The sequence below is a fragment of the Drosophila miranda genome (assembly GCF_003369915.1).
Source record: "Drosophila miranda strain MSH22 chromosome Y unlocalized genomic scaffold, D.miranda_PacBio2.1 Contig_Y1_pilon, whole genome shotgun sequence".
NCBI lineage: Eukaryota > Metazoa > Arthropoda > Insecta > Diptera > Drosophilidae > Drosophila > Drosophila miranda.
In genome coordinates, this window is record NW_022881603.1 from 51,674,539 (window position 1) to 51,699,042 (window position 24,504).

At 53.1% G+C, this 24,504-nt stretch overlaps 2 protein-coding genes across 3 annotated transcripts; both read right to left on the reverse strand.

Moving 5' to 3' along the window:
- Positions 1–17,713: 17,713 nt before the first annotated feature.
- LOC117191870 lies at positions 17,714–18,380 on the reverse strand. Of its 2 annotated transcripts, none has more exons than XM_033396635.1 (3): positions 18,284–18,380; positions 18,026–18,204; positions 17,714–17,957 (listed from the first exon to the last, which is right to left on the reverse strand). In XM_033396635.1, exons 1-3 carry the CDS (start codon positions 18,285–18,287, stop codon positions 17,787–17,789), a joined length of 354 nt encoding a protein of 117 aa, XP_033252526.1. In that variant the 5' UTR covers positions 18,288–18,380; the 3' UTR covers positions 17,714–17,786. The 2 variants fall into 2 exon arrangements, with proteins under 2 accessions (XP_033252526.1, XP_033252527.1); XM_033396636.1 differs by having other exon boundaries at positions 18,026–18,201; positions 18,284–18,365.
- A 1,921-nt stretch (positions 18,381–20,301) lies between these two features.
- Positions 20,302–22,596, reverse strand: LOC117191871. Its single transcript, XM_033396637.1, has 2 exons — positions 22,273–22,596; positions 20,302–22,209 (listed from the first exon to the last, which is right to left on the reverse strand). Exon 2 carries the CDS (start codon positions 21,241–21,243, stop codon positions 20,656–20,658), a length of 588 nt encoding a protein of 195 aa, XP_033252528.1. The 5' UTR covers positions 21,244–22,209; positions 22,273–22,596; the 3' UTR covers positions 20,302–20,655.
- Positions 22,597–24,504: the final 1,908 nt, after the last annotated feature.

The window sequence follows — 24,504 nt, forward strand, 5'->3', positions numbered from 1 at the left end:
TTACTAAAGTCGGTGTAAATAACATCCGTCTGTAAGTTACCTTGAAAGCCTTTTATAATGAAAGAGGTAAACTCTAGCAAGTTCGTGGTGGTTGATCGCCGCCTTATAAATCCATGCTGAGTTGGAGATATAAGTTTTTTTTTTTATTTTTTTTTTTTATTAAGCGTTGAATCCGTACATTGCATATAACGTATCTTAACATCACTGGTAAATAATATTGGGGTAGCCAAACCTAATGCTTAATGCGAGAGGACTTACAAAAAATATAATATTATAATATTGGGAGGGAAACTTAGAGTTGGCCAATAGTTTTGGCAAAACCCAATCTCTTCAACCGCCTCAAAGGCCTGGCAGGTAGTAATCGTCTGGCGAGCATACTATGGTGTCTAATTAGCCTGTCACTGTATCTGCTGGTGTGCCTTCCAATCTGCTCCTCTACTGTATGCAGATTCAAATCCCGATGTAGGGTGGAGCCGCGCACGTACCAAGGGCAGTTCGTTATTTGCCTCATGTCGCGATTCTGCAAGACCTGTATCCGTTTATAGTTCGATTTGGAAGCTATACCCCAAATCTGCACACCGTAGAGCCAGATCGGGGCTACACAGTGTACATAAACTGCTCTTTTGGCTCTCGGTGACATGGTGCTTCTTCTGTTAATCAGCCACCGCAATTGCTGCATTCTTTGCCCACATTTACGAGCCGTAGCTTTCAAGTGTGGACCAAAAGTAAGACGCTTATCAAGGGTGATACCGAGATACTTTGCTTGCTCTGGTTGGTCCAAAGTTACGCCTTTAAGCTTTATGGGTGGGGTGTGGTCTATTAGCGCTTTCAGGGTGAAGCATGGATTGGTGGTCTTCAGTGGGCTGACTTTTAAATTCCATCTTTTGCACCAAGCTGCCAAAGAGTAGAGGTCCTCTTGGAGACCATCTGCTGCCTCAAGGCGGCACTTGGAGCTGTAGAGCAGTGCTATATCGTCCGCGTAGGTAGCAAGCAGAGCCTTACGGGGGGCCTCCATATGTTGCTCGCTTGGGGAGGGTAGATCTGCAGTATAGATAGAGTAAAGCAGCGGGCCAAGGACGCTGCCCTGTGGAACTCCATCTCTCATTTGGCAAGGTGTTGAATGTGTGTTCCTGAACCTGACCATAAGCTGACGTCCTTCCAAGTATGATCGTAGGACACCGTAGTATGGCGCTGGGAACAGTTTTTTAATTTTGCTCAGTAGGCCGATATGCCAAACTCTATCGAAGGCTTGCTGCATATCAATGAAGACTGCATTGCAGTATTCTAGATCATCATAGGCCTGTAGGATGTGTCCTGCCAATCTGTGGACTTGCTCCACTGTGCCGTGTCCCTCCCGAAAGCCAAACTGGTGATCCGGCAAGATACGGCATTCCTTGATTATACTACCAAGACGATTGGCAAGAAGCCTCTCCCATACCTTAGATAAGGAAGACAAAAGACTTATTGGCCGATACGACTCAGGGTCGTCCTCCGGTTTTCCAGGCTTATGGATCATCAGGATTGTTGCTATCTTCCACTGCTTAGGGAAAAACTGCATCCTTAACATGGCGTTAAAAATGAGCACTATGTAAAGTATCGCCCGAGTAGGCAATGCTTTCAGTGTGGAATTGCACACTCTGTCAATGCCAGGAGCCTTCTTCCTCGGTAGGGACTTGATGACTTCAACAATCTCCTCAGCCCTGGCTGGTTTAATGGGTAAGGCCATTTGTAGAGGTGTTTGCAGACTATCTTTTGTCTCTTTGTACTGCGCCTCCGTGGCGAATTGGTAATGGGTGAACCTGTCCCCTAACTGATGTGTAAACGAATTGGCCTGCTCTTCTTCGTTTCTAGCAAGTTCACCGTTGGGACACCGGATGGGAATCTGTCTGAACGGTTGTCTCTTAAGAGACTTAGTGGTCTTCCAAAGCGAATATCCAGCATCCACGGTGTAGTCCATGGAAGCAAGCTTTTGTTCAAAGAAGTTGCTTCGAAGTTCTCTCAGGGTGTTTCGAAGTTGCTTGGCAGCCCGGTTCCATAGAATTCGGTCCCATGGGTCTTGAGATCGGATTGCGCGTCTGCGAAGTCTCCTTTTTTGTGACAAAAGCTCTCTGGCCTCTCTTGTAAGAACTATTTGTCGGAGGATGCGAGGGCGTTGAGGCAGCAGCAGCCATGTGTATACTCTCTGTGATGTTATCTACAGCCATCTCGATATCTTCCTCAGAGTTTAGCGTGACGTTCAGTTGAATCGACCTCTCCAAATGTTGCCTAAATGCGAGCAGATCAGTGTGCTTGGTGACTAGATGAGGGCTTGGATTTTCTATAATGCCATCTGTTTTAATGCTGATGACTAAGGCCAGATGGTCGGAGTCCAGATCCCAGCTCTGACTTATTGTTGCTCGAGAATCCGGAATACCATGATGTACTGCGAAGTCTATGCAGGACGGCGTGTGATTGAGTACATATGGGTACCTGGTTGGTGATCCAGTTGCAAGGATCTTAGCGCCAGTAGCAGAGATGGCTTTCGCTAGCTCTCGCCCCCTAGGGGAATTGTAAGTGTCTCCCCACAGCCAGTGTCGGGCATTCCAGTCACCACCAACCAAATACCTTTGCCCGCAAGCACGGAGTGCATCGATGTAATGTCTTTCCTCAATCCTGACTCTGGGAGGGCAGTAAATGGCGCTGAACTCCACATCGCCCAGTCCTGTGGCTACTTTTACTGCTGACATTTGCATGCTGCGTGTCTCAATGACCCTTTGTGGAAAAAGACGAAGCGAAGTCTTAACTAAAACCGCAACTCCACCAACGCTATTATTATTCCGCGATGGCTTGAAGGCTGGATAGAAGGCATATCCATGTATTTTTACAGCTGCCCCTCTTTGAATTCTGATCTCCGTCAAAAGAAGAATGTCAACGCTATTCTTGTGCGCGAAGAGCTCAACTTCTTTTGCTTTTCCTGAAATGCCGTTAGCATTCCAGATGAGAACCTTTAGTGGGTTCATTGAGATGCTGAAACGTTGTTCTGGAGCTGAAGATTAGATCCAGCCCATTGCTTAATCGTGTTGGCCAATTCAAAAACCATTTTTTCAAGTTTTTCAAGGCGTTGATTGGCTTGACTTTTATGCTGCTGCTGTTCTTGCTGCTGTTGCTGTAGCCACATAAGAAACTGCTGCTGCTGCTGCTGTTGGAGCTGTTGTTGCCATTGTTGAAATTTTGTCTGCTGTTGTTGTAGCAGTGCATGAACTTCATATGAATTCTGTTGCTGGTTATTCAATCCTTGTGGCTGATGCGCTTGTAGACTATGAAAACGACGCTGAGCAGGTGTAGCAGGTATTGCATTTGAATTACCATTTGCTACGGCAGCATAGGAGGCTCCTGTATTACTTCTAGTGCCTACCAAAGGTTGGTGCTGAACAATATTTCGCTGGTGCTGCTGTATTGTTGGTCTATTAGCCCCCTTTTTGTGACTAGACTGCAAGGTAGGAAACTGTTGCTGGTCTCCAGGAAGTGTGGTAGAGTAAGCATATGCCACTTGATTATTTAAGGGGACATGACCCGTCCTGTTCGTATTAATTTCCTTCTTTGCGGAGCCCATTGGCATCCTTTGTAACTGGCCATATGGCTTCCAGAGCAGTGAATGCAGGTTGGCTGTGCATCTAGGGGGCGTGTGCATTGTGAGGTCTGGTGATTTTCACCGCATCTGGCACAGTTGTGATGTCGGCGGCAGTATTTGGCTGTGTGGCCGAAATCCTGGCATCGACGACATTGAGCAATCTCTGTGGATTTTCGCATCCTTTCAATCCTTATATTTTGGCGGCAAAGGGTCTTGACTTGGTAAATTTCGTTAATTTTTGCACAAGGCTTAATATTAATGAAAAAAATATTAAGTTTTTCGTCCTTGTTAGTCCTTGAGCTTGGATTATGGATGTGAAGGACCTCGAAGCCCAACATTTTAAAATCGGCGGTATTATCATTGTTTAGGGTGCTATGATGTAGGTCTCTTACAACAATTCTAAGAGGCTTTTCAGTCTGCAATTGGTATGTGTGGAATTCTATTCCAATGGCATCGAAACAATCCACAATTGCTCTATAGGTATCACTGTCTTTGGGGAGGATTCTGACCGTTTCCCCCTGGTTAGCTTTGACGACAACGTTATTCAAATTTGCAACGTCCTTTATGACATCAAATAAGTCATTTAAGTTGCTAATATTGACAACTATTTGCGGTGGTTTTGGAGGGCCTTTAAGCTGATTACCAGAGCTCGTTGATTCTCCTTGAAGACACTGGTCTGTATTAACTGCTTCATAAAGGTGTTCATGCAGTTGGTCATTTCCAGCGTCTGCATCTACATTCATCCGAACTTCCTCATTATTACTATCACTTGGGATGTTCGTGTCAAGAATGGAAAATCTGTTGTTGGTGTTTGCCTGTTGGCTTGTAGTGGGGGGCAAGACCAGGTCCCGGCCGCCGCTCCCTCGTTTAGATTTAGATGACAAAGTCTGATCGTTTTTTCTTTTGCCCGTTCTCCGTTTTTGAGCATCCAGAAGTCGTTCGGCAGCAGTGCGAAGTGTTTTTGCCTCAGTGTCGTCGGGGCATGTGGATATGGAGTTTTCTTGGCTATCAAAGCTTAGTGCAGGGCAGATACTGCTTATTGTAGCAGTTGCCATGGTGTAGGTGGTGTTGTTGGTGGCACTAGTGAATGTTACTGTTGTTGTGGTTTCTGTGCATGTAGATCGTTCAGCGTCTGAACGGTACTCAGAACGAATCTCAGAAGGTAATTTGCCTGATATTAGAAGCATTCTCTCATGATCAGTCCGCTTATTTCTAAGCCGAGAGTCAGATGAACTATTCGCATTCATTATACCGTAGCTGATAAGCGAAGTTTTTATTGCCCCTCTTGTGCGGCTGTGCGCAGACTAAGGGGAATGTCTTGCCCGAAGGGCAGTGAATACAGTTGTAAAAACGTTCACAAATGTGTTTTTTGTTTTTGTCCAATTGCCGACACCGCACAAAGCAGCACCCGAATTTACGATGTATGCTATTTTTAGCACACAAGAGAATGCTCCGCTAAAGCAGAATAAAGAAAACATTTTGCACAAGCGCGACACAACCGATCTCTATGAAAGTTGATTCGAGATATAAGTAACTTGCAGAGATGTTGCAAGTGCGGAGTTAAAACCTTCTCAAACATTTTTGCTATACCTCTACAATTTTTTGCATCAGACTTGCTACCTTTTTTATGGAGAGGAATTATAAACGATTCCTTCCAGATCGGGGGGAAGCAAGAAGAATCAATGGATAGGGTGAATAGTTTAAGCAAAGGTCCACACAGAGCCTCGGCGCAGTACCTGAGTAAACAACCTGGAACCCCGTCTGGACCCGGTGAAAACACCGGCTTAACTAGTCGAAGATCATGAAGTAGGGAACATTCATTTAACAAGGGACTGAAAACGCCGTTCGACCTCGGTAAACCGTATGGGTACGGATGACCAGAGTAGCTTTCCTCAGAATAGGTGGGTTGGAAAAATTGGGCAAAAAGATCGGCAATCTTACAAAATGATAGCGAGGATGGGTGTGCGGACGTTCTGCGCTTACTGTTTACGAAGCAGTAAAACTGTTTAGGGTCCTGAGAAAAACGTATCCTGCATCGAGATAGGTAGTTCTTATAGCATTGAGCATTAAGAACTGAAAAGTTTGACCGAGCTATTACATAGCGAGAGTGAGAAGTAGGAGAACCCACTTCTTGAAATTTTTTATAAAGCCTTGATTTTAAGTTTTGTGAGGAACCGTGGTTCCCACAGGCCGAATTCGACCAAAGCATAGCCGGATAAAGGCGGTGGGACGGTCGGATAAAGGCTGATGGCTGGCTGGATAAGGCGAAGGTCAGCCCAGATACCCACGGATAGCCGGATGCGGCGAAGAGGCCAAGGGCCCCGAGAGGAGAAGTGTCCCGCTCTCGGAGCAAGAGAAACGCGAGAGGCAGAGGAGACGGCGGGATCGGGCCGGCAGCTATCCGACGCATGACCAAATAGGGGCATGGGATCACGCCACCGGCCAGGCCCCGTTACGAAGGCCGTGGAAACCAGGAGACGGCGATGGAAAACTACCAACGCCGAGCCGGGGCCCGTCAAGGGGTTATAAAAGGAGGCTGCGGCAACGAAGCGGCTCTCTTTTTTCCGTGGAGAAGTGATCGCGCGCGCACGTTGAAACCCCGTCGAAACGTGAGAGTAATACCCGGTACGGTTCGAAGAAGTGCAGTGAAGCGAATAACAACAGGAAGACAGGCCCCGCCTGCCCCCAGAGTGAGTCTAAGTTAAGAGGTGATCCACAGTTGCCGGCGGAAGCTAAGAGGGGAGTGCGAGACGTAGAGTGCGGATTTGCGTGGCGGGCCAAAGCAATAGCGGAGGTCAAACTGCCCCAATCAACAGCCTCAACGCTGCCACACCCGACGAGAGCCCACGCGTGTTGGAGATCCATAGATAAGCTGAATTGTAGCATCTAGCCCTAAGTCCTAATATAAGTACGAATAAAGAGAGATTCGATTAAAGAAAAGGAAGGTCTAATCATTTGTCGTTGGGGGCAACAATAAAAATACGTTGCGACGAATCGGCCGACCGCTGAGCGAGCCCAGCAAACTCAAGCGAACCAAGAAGCAGGTCCGTTACAACTGGCGCCCAACGTGGGGCCTACAACGACAAATAGTAGGACAAAGGGAGAAGAAATATAGATGAGAGAATGGGGAAGGGACAATGGATCCACCGGTTGAGAAAGGAGGAGCTTGTCCAATGCGGCCACGCCTTCGGCGTGCGGCTGGAGGGCACAGTGGACGAAATGAGAAGAACATTTAAGGAGTGGATGAGGGAACACGAAGATGAGTCGGAGTGGGCCGATCTGATTGAGGTATGGGAGTGTCGGGCGGACAGGTCCTCGCCGACACCCCGGGCGGACGACAAACAAGCCGCGTACGAGCACTTGGCACCCCCACCCGGCGCAACCGCGGCGACGCTGTGGAGGTCCCCAGTCGACATACAGAGAGAATTGATAGCGAGTCTCTCAGTGCCAATACCGGAACGCTCGCACACGGGGACGCCTAGCAGGCCCCGCCACCAAGGAAGGGATCGAAGCCGAGAGACCGAAAGAGGGAGAACCGAACCAGCCACAATACGGCCAGCACACCTGGACTACGCTAGAGTGGCGAAACAGGTGAGAGAGTGGTCGTTCCGGTTCGACGGGACGACGAAGCCTCTCGAGTTCTTGGAGCAGGTCGAGTGGTCCGCCGAGACGTACGGTCTGGATCCGGATCTGATCCCAAGGGCGATGCCGGAGCTGCTAAAAGGGCGGGCGCTGATGTGGTTCGTGGCGAACAATCGACAGTGGAGAACGTGGAAAGAGTTCTCGTCGAGCTTCCAGGCTTACTTTCTGCCGCGGGGATACTTTGAGAAGTTGCTGCAGGAAGTGAGGATGCGGAAACAGAAATGGGGCGAGCCATTCAAAGAGTATATGGTAGAGATGCAGACACTTATGCGACCCCTGAAATGTCCCCAAGAGGAGCAGACGGAGCTGATTCGTGAGAATAGCATGCCCGATCTGAGAGCGTATATGAGGCCGCACCGGTGCAAGGACCTCGACACCATGATGGAACTGGCAGACGAGTTCGAGGCGTTGGAGAGGGACCGCCTAGAGTTCCAACGCGAGAATCCAACCGTGAAAGCCCGGGCAGCGAATCCCTTCCACAAGCCAGCCGAGACGACGGCATGTCGGCGATGCAAGGACGGCCCGCTGGACGGAGCAGCACGGGCGGAGAGGGGAGAGCGTGTCATTAGGCCGACACCGACCAACGGCAATATCGAGAACGGATATGTCAAGAATCCGGCCCAGGCGTGCCGAAGGTGTGGGAGCGCGGATCATTGGAGCCGGGAGTGCAACGGCCGACCTCTCACCTACTGCTGGAGATGCGGAAAAGTGGGCATCTCGGCATGGCAATGCTGCAGGAAGACGGGAAACGCTTCGCGACCCACGCCGCGGAGGGCCGTGCCAGGGTCGCAAGAAACGGTCCCTCAAGCCTAGTCGGCAGGCTGACCAGCGAGGAGGAACAGTTATCCGCAGTAGTGGAGGTCGCGGGCATGGAGCTGCAAGCCACGGTGGATACAGGAGCTACCAGCAGTTTCGTGAGCCGCGAGCTGGCGGACCGACTAAAGGGTGAAGGCCGGGAGGCGGCGGCAAGGAAAAGGGTGAGGTTGGCGGATGGCCATAGCCAGGAGGTCACGTGCCAGATTGAAACGAAGGTATGCTTTGGGAACAAGGAGATCCCAATGGTGCTACTCGTATTGCCGGGTGTGATTGATGAGTTAGTGTTGGGATGGGATTTTCTCCGCGCGGTCGGGGCAGTGGTGACCTGTGCAGGGCACAGGGTGGTAATCCCTGCCCAAGATCGGGAACGAGGAGACCAGGAGGAAAGACTGTCCGTGGCGAAGGCCGAAGCTGGAGACACGGCTCCGGAGTCCGACAACGAAACGGACACGACCCTAAGAATGGCCGCCAGAGGGGTGTCAGCGGGCATGAGGCAGAATAAGGGGGCGAGGGAAGAGCCAGTGGAGGAATTCTTAGCCCGAGAGTTAGAGGCATTTTCCAAGATCGAGGGGGTGTCTAATGTGGCGGTGCACACAATCACCATGAGTGACCCGCAACCGATTAAGCAAAGATATTACCCGAAGAACCCCAAAATGCAGGCCGAGATTAACCAGAAAGTGGACGAACTAGTAGAAATGGGATGCATAGAGCCGTCAAAGAGCCCCTACAGTTCGCCTATAGTGATGGTAAAGAAGAAAAATGGCAAATGGAGATTGTGCGTGGACTTTCGTCAAGTTAACGCGAGATCAGTAAAGGACGCGTACCCAATGCCCAGGATCGATTACATCCTCGATCAACTGCGGGAAGCGAAATTCATAAGTAGCCTAGATCTGAAGGATGGATATTGGCAGATCCCCCTGGCCGAGAGCAGCCGGCCGATCACGGCGTTCACGGTGCCCGGAAAGGGGCTATACCAATGGAAGGTGATGCCGTTTGGGTTACACTCCGCGTCGGCCACCTTCCAACGGGCGTTAGACCAAGTGATTGGGCCAGAAATGATGCCGCACGCGTTCGCATACCAGGATGACATAGTGGTCATCGGGCGAACAGAGGAAGAACACCGAAGAAACCTGAAAGAGGTGTTTCGACGGCTGCGCTTGGCGAACCTGCGGCTGAACGCAGACAAGTGCGAGTTCTTTAGGAAAGAGCTGCGGTATCTAGGCCACAAGGTGACCGGTGAGGGGATATGTACAGACCCCGAGAAAGTCGCAGCCATAGCCGAATTGAAACCGCCGACAAATGTCAAGGAGCTGAGACAGTACTTGGGAGTGGCCTCATGGTACCGGAGGTTCGTGCCCGACTTCGCCACCCTCGTGCAGCCCCTGTCCGGGCTCCTGAAGAAGAAGACGGAATGGGTCTGGACACAAGAACGGCAAGAAGCGTTCGAGGAGGTGAAAAGACGACTAGTGGCGGACCCCGTGCTGGCGTGCCCCGACTTCTCGAAGAAGTTCATTCTGCAGACAGACGCCAGTGATTACGGGCTGGGTGCGATTCTCACGCAGGAGACGGAAAGGGGCGAACGGGTAATATCATATGCTAGCAGGACGCTAAATGGACCCGAAAGGAACTATTCGGCGACCGAGAAAGAATGTCTGGCCATTGTGTGGGCCATCCGCCGGTTGAGGCCATACTTGGAAGGATATCGCTTCAAGGTGGTCACGGACCACATGGCTCTGAAATGGCTAAATAGCATAGAAAGTCCGTCGGGAAGAGTGGCGAGATGGGCATTAGAGCTACAGCAGTACGACTTTGAAGTCGCGTACAGGAAAGGACAGCTCAACGTGGTAGCCGACGCACTCTCCCGACAACCGGTGGAGGAGCGAGGCCGTCGGATAAGAAGTGAGGAGGGCACACAACCAGTAGGCGAGCCGCCCTGCAAGTGGTTAGAGGGCATGGTAGAAAAGATCAGAGAAGAATCCCCGAAGTACCCCGACTATGTGGAGAAGGGGGGAAACTTGTACCGGCACATTCCTCACCGGGCAGGGAGCGAAGAAGTCGCCTCGTGGAAGTTATGTGTGCCGAAATATGCCCGAGAAAGGGTCTTAAAGGAAAGCCACGATAGTCCGGAAGCAGGCCACGCCGGCGGAAGGAGAACCACGGCACGGGTGGCGGCAAGATATTACTGGCCAGGGATGTACAGGGACGTGAGGGCCTACGTGCGGAAGTGCGAACTATGTCTTCGCTATAAGCCAAGTCAGCTACAAGCGGCAGGAGAAATGTTGACACAGGTGCCGGAAGAACCATGGGCAACGGTATGCGCGGACTTTGTGGGTCCTCTGCCGAGGTCGAAACATGGGAACTCGATGTTGTTGGTGCTGGTGGATCGATTCTCCAAGTGGACCGAGTTGGTGCCGCTGAGGAAGGCCACAGCAGAGGCACTAATAAAGGCCTGTCGGGAGCGCATAATAGCCCGTTTTGGCACGCCCAAAGTCTTCATTACGGACAATGGGGTGCAGTTTGCAAGCAGGGCATTTACAAGATTCCTGGAGCAGCTAGGAGTTCGTCACCAGTTTACGGCGCCATACACGCCGCAAGAGAATCCGTCAGAGCGAACGAACAGAACGGTAAAGACCATGATAGCTCAGTTTACCGAGGGTGATCAAAGGTGTTGGGATGAAAAATGGCCGGAGCTGATGCTGGCCATGAATTCGGGAGTGTCGGATACAACGGGATATTCATCGGCGTTCGTGGTGCAAGGAAGGGAACCCCGGCTGCCAAAGGCCCTATATGACGAGGAGACGGTAGGCACGGGACAAGGCACAGAGACGCCGGATGAAAATGCGAAGAAATTAAAGGAGCTGTTTCAGTTGGTTCGACGCAACTTGGAAAGGGCAGCCCAGGATCAGGCCAGGCATTACAACCTGAGAAGAAGACCGTGGAGACCCAAAGTGGGAGAGGTCGTGTGGGCCAAACAGCACCACCTTTCCAATGCAGCGGAGGGATTCGCCGCGAAGCTGGCACCAAGGTACGATGGGCCATACCAGATAGAGGACTTTATATCCCCGGTTATCTGCAACCTAAGAAAGGAGGGCGACAGGAAGAAGAGAACGGCACACATACGAGATCTGAAACCCCAACCCGAGGAGCGAGAGACACAGGGGTGAAGGAGAATGGCTGTAATAGGTCGCCCTAAAGGGTCACGCAGGACCAGGAACGGTAGAGTGCCACGCAGGACACTGGGGAAGGGTGCCGCGCAGGACACGCACGAGACTCGTCAGCACGCAGGGTGATGGACTTGTGCACTTAGATTAAAAAAAAAAAAAGGCGAACAGGAAGACTGTGGTTGGAGAAATCTGAAAAAAGCGAAAATTAGTAAAAAGAAAGGAAAATAAAACGAGAAGAGGAAAAGCTCAGCAAACCTGAACAGGAAACGCGTCACCCAAAGCTGGGAGGCGAATCCAGGGTCGGGGAGTGTAATCTCAGACAGCGGATGACCAGGAAAAACCCAGGGGCCAGGTTCACGCCTCAACGCGGACTCACGGGGCAACTACGAGCGTCGGGCCGGAACGACGGGTGCCGCTCATGCGTGGACTACCGGGCGAGGAGTCGGATGATCCTCGGGTCCGAGCCACTGTGTGAGGGAGACACCTGTCAAAAGAGTCCGGCCGGTGGCGCATAGGAGTTGCCCTGGGATGTGAGCCCAAGATTCCAGCCCGGGCGGAGGGTCGGATGACCCATTGTTCACGAGCGGAATCGCGGCAAGCGGCCCGCATTGAGGGCAGAGGGCGAGCTGGAAAGGGAGAAAGGATGGAGTAAAAGTCATCCGGGTCGGGAGAACTCACCCAGGCCAAGGAGGGTCCGAGCAGCACGGGATGAAGAAGACAGGTCGGCGGTAGCATGTAAGAATAAATAGCAATTTTTTTATAACAATTAAAAGTAAATAATTAGCAATCCATCAATCCATTAAATAGCAATTAAAATAAACAAGAATAAAGGGCTGAATAAAAGTTGTGAATAAGCAAAAATAAAATGGGGGAATAAAAAGCAAAATAATCATGAACGGGAAGGGGGTGGGTCCATCAAAGATGGAAAAGTTTTATCCATGAGCCAACAGAGAAACGCGGCGAGAACACAACAGTATCCAAAAAAGAAGGGATAAGGCGAAATCGGCTAGAGAGCGGAGAGCGCGCCGGCACTCGCACAACCAGGGGAAAGATGCCGTTAGAGAGCGCGGCCGGCAGAGAGACGAGGCTGAGGGCCATGAGTACAGACGCAACAACCGTTAGAACCAGGCGGGAGAGACCGAGGCACGGAGCACCGGCACCGGTAGAGGGAACGATTGGCAATGCAACGCGTGTATATAGGCGGGTGGAAAACGGAACAGCGAACACTTGAAGGTAGTTATCACCAGAAAGAACGCAAGAAAGGCAGCAAAAAAAAATGGAGATGAAACGCGGGCTCAACCACGAGGATGGCAGGAAAAAGATGGATGATATGAGGGCCTTCCTGGAGGAGCAACAGGCGATCGTGGGAGGAGGGGGCTATCGCGCCGGTACTTCTCGTCAGCGACGGGCGTCTCTGCTCTCGCGTAGCGACGAGGAGGATTGGTGCGATGGCTCCCAGTTCCTTCAACTGCTGGCCTCGCCGTTGGTGTCACCGGCGCCATTGGGGCACGACTCGGTGTCGCCGACGGTGTCATCGGATGAGGAGGAGGAGGAAGACGACGAGGTCATATGCACCGACGGCCCGCGCGCGCCAACCGCTCAGGAGAAGGCCAGATGGAGACGGCAGCAAAGGGCGGAGCCGGAGACGAGGAATGGAAGGCCGTTGACCCTGCGCGACAAAATTGAGGCGGTGAGGCGGAGGTTTCAGGAGGCGACGCCGGAGGAGAAGCGCCGGATGCACCAAGTGCTGGAGAGGGCGCGGGCGATCAGGCGGCGGAAGGACGAGCGGATGGAGGCGCGGCGGCGACAGGCGGAAAGAGCCGCCAGTACGGAGGAGCACGGCCAAGAGAGCGACGAGGCCGATGCAGCCCCGGACCGACGAGGCGGAGACCGAGGGAACGCCGCCCCAGGCCACGGGCAAGCAGGCTACGAACCCAGAGGCCGAGTGGCAGCGGCGGCAGCAGCAGGCCGAGGAGGAGGAAGGCGAGCTGTGGCAACCTACGCCACCGGCCGAGGATGACGAGGGCTCCGAGAGGCGGCAGCCGCAGGCCGAGGAGGAGCAGCACCAGCAGCACCAGCACCAGCAGCAGCACCAGCAGCAGCAGCACCAGCAGCACCAGCAGCAGCAGCACCAGCAGCAGCAGCAACGGCAGCACCAGCAGCAGCAGCACCAGCAGCAGCAGCACCAGCAGCAGCAGCACCAGCAGCAGCAACAGCAGCAGCAGCACCAGCAGCCGCATCACCAGCAGCAGGGGCAGGAGCAGTGGCAGCAGCAACCACAGTGGAGGGGACCGGAGGCGGCCGTAATGGGTCCGTATGTATCGCAGGAGGTGCGGACCGCCGTGCGCCAGGGGATGGTGTGGGACCACCAGACCCTGCACATCACGTGGGCCTCGGGGCCCGCCCCGAGCGAAGCCCAGCCAGAGGCCGGCGCCCGGGTGTGGGAGGAGAGTCCACGCGGCAGCAACAACAGGGACCCGCGGAGGAGGGACATCGGACCCGCCCCCACGACCTCAGCGGCAGCAATGGCGACGGCGGAGGCAGCGATGCGGACTGCAGAAGCGGCGAAGGTGACAGCAGAGACGCAGGCCGCGGAAATGGCGACGGCGGTCCCGACGGCGACGGCCGAAGCAGCGGCAGCCGCGGCGACGGCGGAGGCGGCGATGCGAACGGCAGTGGTGGCGACGACGGCAGCAGGGACGCATACCGCGGAAACGGCGACGGCGGTCCAGACAGCGACGGCCGAGACAGCGGAAGAGGCGGCGACGGCGGCAGCAGAGACGCAGACCGCGGAAACGGCGACGGCGGCCCAGACGGCGACGGCCGAGGCAGCGGCAGAAGCCGAGACGCGGGCCGCGGAAACGGCGACGGCAGCGACAGCACCGACGGAGGTGGAACTCGAGGCGTGGGAGCGCGGACCGTGGGTGTGGCCCGCACCGGAGAGGTCGACGGCGGCCGAGCGCCCGGCTCTGAAGCGGCAGGCCTCCTGCCCGGAGCCCTGTGCAGGACCGAAGCGACCGGCCCTGCAACGGCAGAGCTCGGCACCAGCAGCCACGGTCCACTGGACGGCGATCCCGCGGGAGGAGTGGCCGGCGGCGGTGGTCCGCGCGCAGACCCAGATTCGCCTCGTGGGTAGGAGGGTGAAGAAGCTGGTGAGCGAGCGGGGTACCCGGTACCGCATTGCGATGTCGGCCACACGCACGGAGGTGTTCCGCGAGCTAAAGTAAGGGAAAAAAGGGGAAAGGAAAAAAAAGAGCAAAAGAAAAAAAAAGAAAGAAAAAATCAGGGGCGAAACACGCGGGAAGAAAATGAATAAAGAGAGAAGAAAAAGAGAAAAGTGGAATACTTACAGGGGAGAGATATCGAGTGGATCGCCTAAGCGCCCCTACACCTTATCGATAGGTGGGGATTCGGCCCCAGCCAGAAAATTGCAAGGGCTGGCAGCGCCGCCCGAGCAAAGGCGCCAGAGGGCGCCAGGGCGCCCGTGATCCCAGATGCCGTAAGGAGCGCGCGTAAAATGGGGCCGTTTGAATGAGGAAAGCACACTCCGTCGCAAGGTCGCGGAAAACGGGAGTATTCCGCTGTGTGAAGAAAGAGGGGGGTGTGAGGAACCGTGGTTCCCACAGGCCGAATTCGACCAAAGCATAGCCGGATAGAGGCGGTGGGACGGTCGGATAAAGGCTGATGGCTGGCTGGATAAGGCGAAGGTCAGCCCAGATACCCACGGATAGCCGGATGCGGCGAAGAGGCCAAGGGCCCCGAGAGGAGAAGTGTCCCGCTCTCGGAGCAAGAGAAACGCGAGAGGCAGAGGAGACGGCGGGATCGGGCCGGCAGCGATCCGACGCATGACCAAATAGGGGCATGGGATCACGCCACCGGCCAGGCCCCGTTACGAAGGCCGTGGAAACCAGGAGACGGCGATGGAAAACTACCAACGCCGAGCCGGGGCCCGTCAAGGGGCTATAAAAGGAGGCTGCGGCAACGAAGCGGCTCTCTTTTTTCCGTGGAGAAGTGATCGCGCGCGCACGTTGAAACCCCGTCGAAACGTGAGAGTAATACCCGGTACGGTTCGAAGAAGTGCAGTGAAGCGAATAACAACAGGAAGACAGGCCCCGCCTGCCCCCAGAGTGAGTCTAAGTTAAGAGGTGATCCACAGTTGCCGGCGGAGGCTAAGAGGGGAGTGCGAGACGTAGAGTGCGGATTTGCGTGGCGGGCTAAAGCAATAGCGGAGGTCAAACTGCCCCAATCATTAGCCTCAACGCTGCCACACCCGACGAGAGCCCACGCGTGGTGGAGATCCATAGATAAGCTGAATTGTAGCATCTAGCCCTAAGTCCTAATATAAGTACGAATAAAGAGAGATTCGATTAAAGAAAAGGAAGGTCTAATCATTTGTCGTTGGGGGCAACAATAAAAATACGTTGCGACGAATCGGCCGACCGCTGAGCGAGCCCAGCAAACTCAAGCGAACCAAGAAGCAGGTCCGTTACAGTTTTTTAGACTGGATAACTCTTTGGTAAACCAAGGGGGTTTTCCAGATCTAGTCGGACAAGAAAGCGGGACACAAGAATCAAAAAATGTGCCAAGAGCATTGTAAAAAATGTTTGTACAAAGCGGACCAATCAAAATCCCTAATAAGGTTATTAAGCTTCGCAATCTCGGCTTTACGAAAGCAGCGGACACGTTCAAGTAGCCTACTCGACCAATCCAATCTGATTATCTGAACCTCCCGCTCTAGTCGGACGCGCGCTAGCAAGATCTGAGTTATCTCGCGTGCGGAGCCGTCGGCCAGGTGGTTCTGGACGCACGCTTCGCGCAGGTCGTTGCTGTGATCGAGTTGGCGAGCGAGGTCGGCGTTGATGAAGCTTCGCGTGTCCGGTGTCGACCGTGGCTTCCGTGCGGCGTCCTCCGGTGGTTACTCTCGCCACTATCCGGCCGTCGTCTACTTGTAGCGGGTTTTTTAGTTGCATGTCTGAGGAAGCGTCGTGCCCGGATGTTCCCGTGTCAGCTGGTGACGCGAGTCGTGTCCCGACGGGTGTTGATGGCAACAGTCCCAACAGAAGAGGATCGATGGGTTGGTGCAGTCGCGGGCAGCATGTCCAGCTTCTCCGCAACGGCGGTAGGCCGCGTGTGGGTTGGCGATAGGGGTGGTGATCATTCGATGCGTAGCTTCCTGGACTGGAGCGCCGACATGGTGTGGCCCCCTTGCGGGTTCCGGGGCGTTCCAGTGAGGTTTCGGGATTGGGCCCGATTCGTCTCGCCTTCGTTTTACGCTCGTTGTGCCGTTGGCCGTGTGTACCTTGGTGGTTGTCGAGGGGGATGGGCGTTGCTAAGATATTCCGCTCCTGTATACTTTCGTATTCCGTGGCCAATATCGTGAGTTGTGCTAGGCTTCGTAGTTCGTATCATCGCACGTATAGCTGATACGATGGGAGAGTGTTGTCGTAGATCCTACTGAGTTTTTTGGCAGCGTCGTACCCGGCGTGGTGCATGAGCAAAAGGAGCTCGATGACGAAGTCCTTGAACGGTTCGCCTACCGCTTGTTTGCGGTCCTTGATCTGGTCTTCCAGCTGCTCGAAGTACCTGGGAGGCAGGAAGAAGGCTAGGAATTCCTGACGGAACTCGGTCCTGACGGAACTCGGTCCTGACGGAAGTCGGTCCATGAGGCGGTCTGTAGTTGGCTGGTGCGGAACCATCGGTTGGCTCGGTCGGTGAGGAGCTCCGCCATGGCTCGCGGCAGGCAGTTTATGTCTACCCCGTACAAGAGGGTACGCACCTCCAGTAGCTCAACGAAAGACAGTGGTTCATCCTGCCGTCGAACTGGATTCCCCACTTCCGAATCCGTTCCGCCATCTGCGCGGCGTGACTGTAGTAATGGCCGTCTGTGGAGCCTTCTCAGGGGCGAAGGCCTCGACTCAGGGGGCGGGGGCTTTGGTAGACGCTGGTTTTGCCCCCGTGGTTCCACGGGGTCGTAGGCTGAGCTCGGGGTCTGTCTTTCGCTTCGCCGCTTGTACCGAGGTGCCGGGCTTTGGTGATCTGCCTCGTCCTGGTGATCTGGCGTACTGTCGCTCGAGCTCCGCCAGTCTGACCCAGGCGTCGTGTTCGAGGGGCCCGGCGACTAGTTCGGCGAAATTTCTCCGCAAATCTTCCGCGTTACCCTCGCGGCTGAATCCGAATTCCTTGGCGAAGGATTCCAGCTCACCCTTCCGGTACTCACCCTTGGGTTGGCGAATCCAGGGTAATACTCACCGGGCTGTTCCTTTGTATGGGATTCCATTGCTCCGTTATTGCTCGCGATTGCTATTTCGTTTGGCTTGCGTTTTCCGGCACTGGGGCACTGGGTCGAGCTTTGCCGCGGGCTTTTCGAATTCATGCGTTCAATTTACGTTGGGCGAGGCGCTGTAATTTAGTATCAGGTTTTATGCTTATAATATGTCGCGGGAACCCTTTTAGGTTCGTTACAAGACAAAAAGCTAACTGCTATGGTGGGTTAAACACGTTTATGTAAATTTAAAATTTAGAATCTGGTTTTTTCTCGCAGAATAGAGAGTTTTTCATAGATGTGGGCGCATGTGAAATATAACGAATGCCCCATCATGTAGCACTGGCAGCTGCGATAGGAAATCACCGGCATCATAGCAGTTCTTGAATAAATCGACAATGTATTTTCTTTCTACGCTATCGCTGGGCGGTGGTAATCGCTTGGCGCCTTCTTTGGATATGTGCTACAAAAGGATTAAGGTATAATTAGATCAATATTAAACATATGTATGTGTGTGGTAAAACAACCCACCATTACGGCTGGAAATATAGAAAGATTGCCAAAGGGTGGCCTGTTAAGTGACTTCTGATTGAAGACCTTGTCAGTATGTTGCCTCTTCTCATCACATCTCTCAGCATGGCCCGCTATCCTCTCCGGTGCTCGAACTTCTGCGATTCCGGACCCGGTTCTGGTCCGATTTTTCATCTCTACTACGAATGATGAAAATGAGCCAGCCGCCGAATATATATTGGGGAACTTTGTATTTCGCTATTATTTACTAAATTTTACCCATTTTCCTGTAAAAATATTTTACAAAAGTACCAACACTTGGGTTATGTCTTATTTTGACAATAGTTTCACACTATACTGAGTTTTAAAAAATTTGTTGCTTTTCGTATTTGTATTGACAGATGAATGTCGATTCTCGTTACTGCAATTTTTAAAGTAATGGGATTTATATTTGTTGTAGTGAACTGCTGCAACAGATCGATCGGTAAGATACAAAAATGTTGGTTCTGCGCGTGATAATCGACCTGGTCATACAGCCAGTGGATGTTCGCGTAGAAACAACACTCCGTCGACGATTGGGATGTAGTTCGCAGTGGAGTAATCGTAGAGTTTGACCGACGCGTCTGCGGCGGCCGCGAGGACGAGGAGAGTCTACACGGTGTTCATAGCTTGTATGTTTTCTTACGTTGGGTGACACCGGAGGGGAGCGGAGTGTTTCGGTAGGGTGATTGGTTTGGCGGCGTCGGGCGAGTCTCTGACTGAGGTTGTGGGTTCACGTGGCCTCGTCTTCTCCTGCTGAGGGCGTACTGATGGATGGGAGCTCGTGTTGGGGCTATTAAAGCCGTTTTGGGGAGTCGATTTTTGCGGAGCCAGCTCTTCTTTGGTCTTCTGTGCTGCACCGGGGGGGTGTTTTGGGTCAGACGCGTGCCGCGTTTTGCCGATGCTGTCTTTTTTGTCCGGGTATCTCGGGTTTTGCTGACTCTGCTGTACCGTGGTTGGGGCGTCGGGTTAATGTCTCGTTGCTTTCCTCGTCGATGTCAGCATTCTCATGTAGGTCGGTGGGTTCTTCGGGATCGCGATCGCGGAATTTCCTCAGGTCGCTACTGTGGTTGAGATTCTTCAAGCTCGATTTTCGTAAGAATGGTAAGCCGAGCCTCTCTCGGTGGTCTGCGAGTGCTGTCAGCTCCTCGTCCAGACATTCCTGTATCCCTGCCGCGATGGCGGGAGGCCACGGGTCGGGGACTCGTTCCGGATCATCTTTGGGCGTTTTGTCGATTTCTGGGTTGTAAGTGTGGTCGGGGTCCTCGGGGAGGATTGTCGCATCGAATGCGCTTGTTGGTTTGACTTCGCGAGTTTATTCGCTTATGCTGGCGACGACAGCGGGGATGTCGACCATAGGAATGGTGCCCGTGTGGGTCTCGGTGGCGATCCTAGCTTTGGACCGACGGCTAGTTTGTGCGACGCAGGTTTCAGACATGGCTCCAGACGTGGTGTTGGGCCGCATGCCGGCGCTGTGCGAGGGGTTGCCTGGGAGTCGGTCCAAGATGTCGGTGTCGATCGATGAAGTGTTGGCTTCCTGCCTAAGAGGACTCTGGAGTTGCTGGTCGGTCTCTGTCTTTGAGGGCTTGTTTCTTGTGTCGATGGCGTTGTCGCTGCAGTCCTGGGCCAGGGTGGCGGGTGGAGGTGGTACGTCGAGCGTCTGGCTGCTGCGTCCTGGATTCTTTTCCCTTCGTTGGTGGAGCCGCGTCGGTGGCCTCGGAGGACCGGCTCGCTTTCTTCGTTGCTTTGCTTGATTTTTGGTTTCTCGGCGTGGGGCTTGTGTGCCTCATTGCTGCCGTGGGTTTTGTGTTCCTCGTTTCTTCTGCCTGTGTCTCGTTTCGTTTCGGGTGTCTCGAGTTCATGGGTCCTGGGGTGTGTACTTGGCTAGCGGTGATCATCGGCGTGTTTGAGACGGGGCGTTGATCTTGACCTTGATGGAGGAGGCGTGTGGTGCCGCACTGTATCATCGTGTCGATGGCGCATAGGAAATCCATCCCCACGATGACTTGCTCGAGCATATTCGATAGTACTAAGAGCGGCATCTGAACCTCCCGCTCGTCTAGTCGGACGCGCGCTAGCAAGATCTGAGTTATCTCGCGTGCGCAGCCGTCGGCCAGGAGGATCTGGACGCACGCCTCTCGCAGGTCGTTGTTGTGATCGAGTTGGCGGGCGAGGTCGGCGTTGATGAAGCTTCGCGAGAATCCTGTGTCGACCGTGGCTTCCGTGCACCGTGCTCCGATGGTTCCTCTCGCCGCTATCCGGCCGTCGTGTACTTGTAGCGGGGGAGGTGGGGACGCGAGTCGTTTCCCGACGGGTGTTGACGGCAACAGTCCACAGTGCGTGTTCCGCGCTTGCCGCATTCCCAACAGAAGACAATCGATGGGTTGGTGCAGTCGCGGGCAGCATGTCAAGCTTCTCCGCAACGGCGGTAGGCCGCGTGTGGGTTGGCGATAGGGGTGGTGATCATTCGATGCGTAGCTTCCTGGACTGGAGCGCCGACATGGTGTGGCACCCTTGCGGGTTCCGGGACGTTCCAGTGGGTCCTTCGTTTTGCGCTCGTTGTGCCATTGGCCGTGTGTACCTTGGTGGTTGTCGAGGGGGGATGGGCGTTGCTAAGATATTCCGCTCCTGTATACTTTCGTATTCCGTGGCCAATATCGTGCGTTGTGCTGGGCTTCGTAGTTCGTGTCTTCGCACGTATAGCTGGTACGGTGGGGAGTGTTGTCGTAGATCCTACTGAGTTCTTTGGCAGCGTCGTACCCGGCGTGGTGCATGAGCAAACGGAGCTCGATGGTGAAGTCCTTGAACGGTTCGCCTACCGCTTGTTTGCGGTCCTTGATCTGGTCTTCCAGCTGCTCGAAGTACCTGGGAGGCAGGAAGAAGGCTAGGAATTCCTGACGGAACTCGGTCCTGACGGAACTCGGTCCTGACGGAACTCGGTCCTGACGGAACTCGGTCCTGACGGAACTCGGTCCTGACGGAACTCGGTCCTGACGGAAGTCGGTCCATGAGGCGGTCTGTAGTTGGCTGGTGCGGAACCATCGGTTGGCTCGGTCGGTGAGGAGCTCCGCCATGGCTCGCGGCAGGCAGTTTATGTCTACCCCGTACGAGAGGGTACGCACCTCCAGTAGCTCAACGAAAAACAGTGGGTCATCCTGCCCGTCGAACTGGATTCCCCACTTTCGAATCCATTCCGCCATCTGGGCGGCGTGACTGTAGTAAAGGCCGTCTGTGGGGCCGTTTCCTTCTGCGAGAAAGACCTTCTTTGGTAGACCTACGGCGGTTATCGATGTCGGCGGGACGCTGGTTTTGCCCCCTGTGGTTCCACGGGGTCGTAGGCTGAGCTCGGGGTCTGTCTTTCGCTTCTCCACTTGTGCCGAGGTGCCGGGCTGTGGTTATCTGGCTCGCCCTGGTGATCTGGCTGCTAGTTCGGCGAAATTTCTCCGCAAATCTTCCGCGTTACCCTCGCGGCTGAATCCGAATTCCTCGGCGAAGGATTCCAGCTCACCCTTCCGGTACTCACCCTTGGGTTGGCGAATCCATGGTAATACTTATCGGGCTGTTCCGCGTTTTCTATTTCGTTTGGCTTGCGTTTTTCGGCACTGGGGCACTGGGTCGAGCTTCGCCGCGGGCTTTTCGATTTTCATCTCGGGGTGATGGAACTGTTTCCGTTTCTCTATCGCTAAGCCGCGCTTTCGTAACCCGCACCGCTGGAAATTGCGAGAAGTCGGGGTTTCCTTCGCGTTGTTTTTCCTGTTTCTCTAGCGGCCGTGGAGTTTTATTCCACAAACCCTCGTCGACGTTCCCTCAGGTCCCTGCTCGGGCGCCACTTGTGATGGACCTATTTCAGGAGGAAGGTAAGCTCATTCACGTCCAGGGGTCAATCCACAAGAAATTTGCAGAAGTAGATGGAACTTTGAGGAGACGTCGAGGTTGGTCTATATTAGAGGGGGTGGACCGGGGCTGGGGCGAGCGCTAAACCCGGACTGCGCCTGGTCGGTTGCTTGGTCTGGAGTGGAAGGAAGTCCGCGTGACCTGGTGTTTGCTCAGCGTTATGGAGTCGGCGCATGTCGATCGGTGCGATAGGAAATCAACGCATCATAGCAATTTTTGAATAAATCGACAATGTATTTTCTTTCTACGCTATCGCTGGGCGGTGCCAATCGCTGGGCGCCAGGTATAAATATATCAATTTTAAACATATGTATGTGTGTGGTAAAACAACCCACCATTAAGGATGGAAATATGGAAAGATTGACAAAGGCTGGTGGCCTGTTAAGTGACTTCTGATTGAAGACCTTGTCAGTATGTTGCATGTTCTCATCATATCTCTCAGCATGGCCCGCTATCCTCTCCGGTGCTCGAACTTCTGCGATTCCGGACCCGGTTCTGGTCCGCTTTTGCATCTCTACTGCGAATGATGGGAATGAGCAAGCCGCCGAATATATATTGGGGAACTTTGTATTTCGCTATTTTTTACTAAATTTTACACATTTTCCTGTACAAATATTTTACAAAAGTACCACCACTTGGGTTACGTCTTATTTTGACAATAGTTTCACACTATACTGAGTTTTAGAAAAAATTTGTTGCTTTGCGTATTTGTATTGACAGATGAATGACGATTCTCGTTACTGCAATTTTTAAAGTAATGGGATTTATATTTGTTGTAGTGAACTGCTGCAACAGATCGATCGGTAAGATACAAAAATGTTGGTTCTGCGCGTGATATTCGACCTGGTCATACAGCCAGTGGATTTTCGCGTAGAAACAACTCTCCGTCGACGATTGGGATGTAGTTCGCAGTGGAGTAATCGTAGAGTTTGACCGACGCGTGTGCGGCGGACGCGAGGACGAGGAGAGTCAACAGGGTGTTCACAGCTTGTATGTTTTCTTACGTTGGGTGACACCGGAGGGGAGCGGAGTGTTTCGGTAGGGTGATTGGTTTGGCGGCGTCAAGCGAGTCTCTGACTGAGGTTGTGGGTTCAGGTGGCTTCGTCTTCTCCTGCTGAGGGCGTTCTGATGGATGGGAGCTCGAGTTGGGGCTATTTAATTCGTTTTTGGTAGTCGATTTTTGCGGAGCCAGCTCTTCTTTGGTCTTTTGTGCTGCACCGTGTGTGTGGTTTGGGTCAGCCGCGTGCCCTTTTCTTGTTATACCCGATACTCAAAATGAGTATTGGGGTATATAGATTTGTGGTGAAAGTGGATGTGTGTAACGGCCAGAAGGAATCGTTTCCGACCCCATAAAGTATATATATTCTTGATCAGCATCAATAGCCGAGTCGATTGAGAACTGTCTGTCTGTCTGTCTGTCTGTCCGTCTGTCCGTCTGTCCGTCCGTCCGTCTGTCCGTCCCTATCAGCGCCTAGTGCTCAAAGACTATAAGAGCTACAGCAACGACGTTTTATATCCGGACTTCTGTGATATGTCACTGCTACAAGTATATTTCAAAACTTTGCCCCGCCCCCTTCCGCCCCCACAAAGGGCGAAAATCTGTGGCATCCACAAATTCAAAGATACAGGAAAACTGAAAACGCAGAATCGTAGAGGAGACTATATGTTTTAGATTGTAAAATCTGAACCTGGTCGTATAATTATTAAAGCCAGAATCAAGAAAACAATTTCATTCTTTCTCGCTCTGTCTCTCTCTAACACACAGGTTTCATGGTCGGTTTTGCCAATTGCAAAATATGAGTTCAAGGATATCAGAACCCATAAGAGCTAGAGCAACCAAATTTGGTATCCACACTCCTGTGATATCGGACCTTGACCGTTTTGTGTCAGAATTTCGCCACACCCTCTTCCGCCCACGCAAAGGAGGAAAATCTGGGGCATCCACAAATCTCAGAGACTATTAAGGCTAGAGTAACCAAATTTGGTATCCGCACTTCTGTTAAATCTCACTATAAAACGTATATCTCAGAATTTCGCCACACCCTCTTCCGCCCACGCAAAGGAGGAAAATCTGGGGCATCCACAAATCTCAGAGACTATTAAGGCTAGAGTAACCAAATTTGGTATCCGCACTCCTGTTAGATCTCACTATAAAACGTTTATCTCAAAATTTCGCCCCACAAAAGGGGGCCCCCACAAAGGACGAAAATCTGTTGCATCCACAATTATGAGGATACGAGAAAACTAAAAACGCAGAATCATAGAGAATGCCCATATATATCCGGTTGCTGAATCTGGATCAGACCGAATCGATTTTATAGCCAAAAGCAAGAAATCAATTTGCAATTTGCTCAGACTGATTGGCGCATAGGAAATCCATCCCCACGATGACTTGCTCGAGCATATTCGATAGTACTAAGAGCGGCATCTGAACCTCCCGCTCGTCTAGTCGGACGCGCGCTAGCAAGATCTGAGTTATCTCGCGTGCGCAGCCGTCGGCCAGGACGATCTGGACGCACGCCTCTCGCAGGTCGTTGTTGTGATCGAGTTGGCGGGCGAGGTCGGCG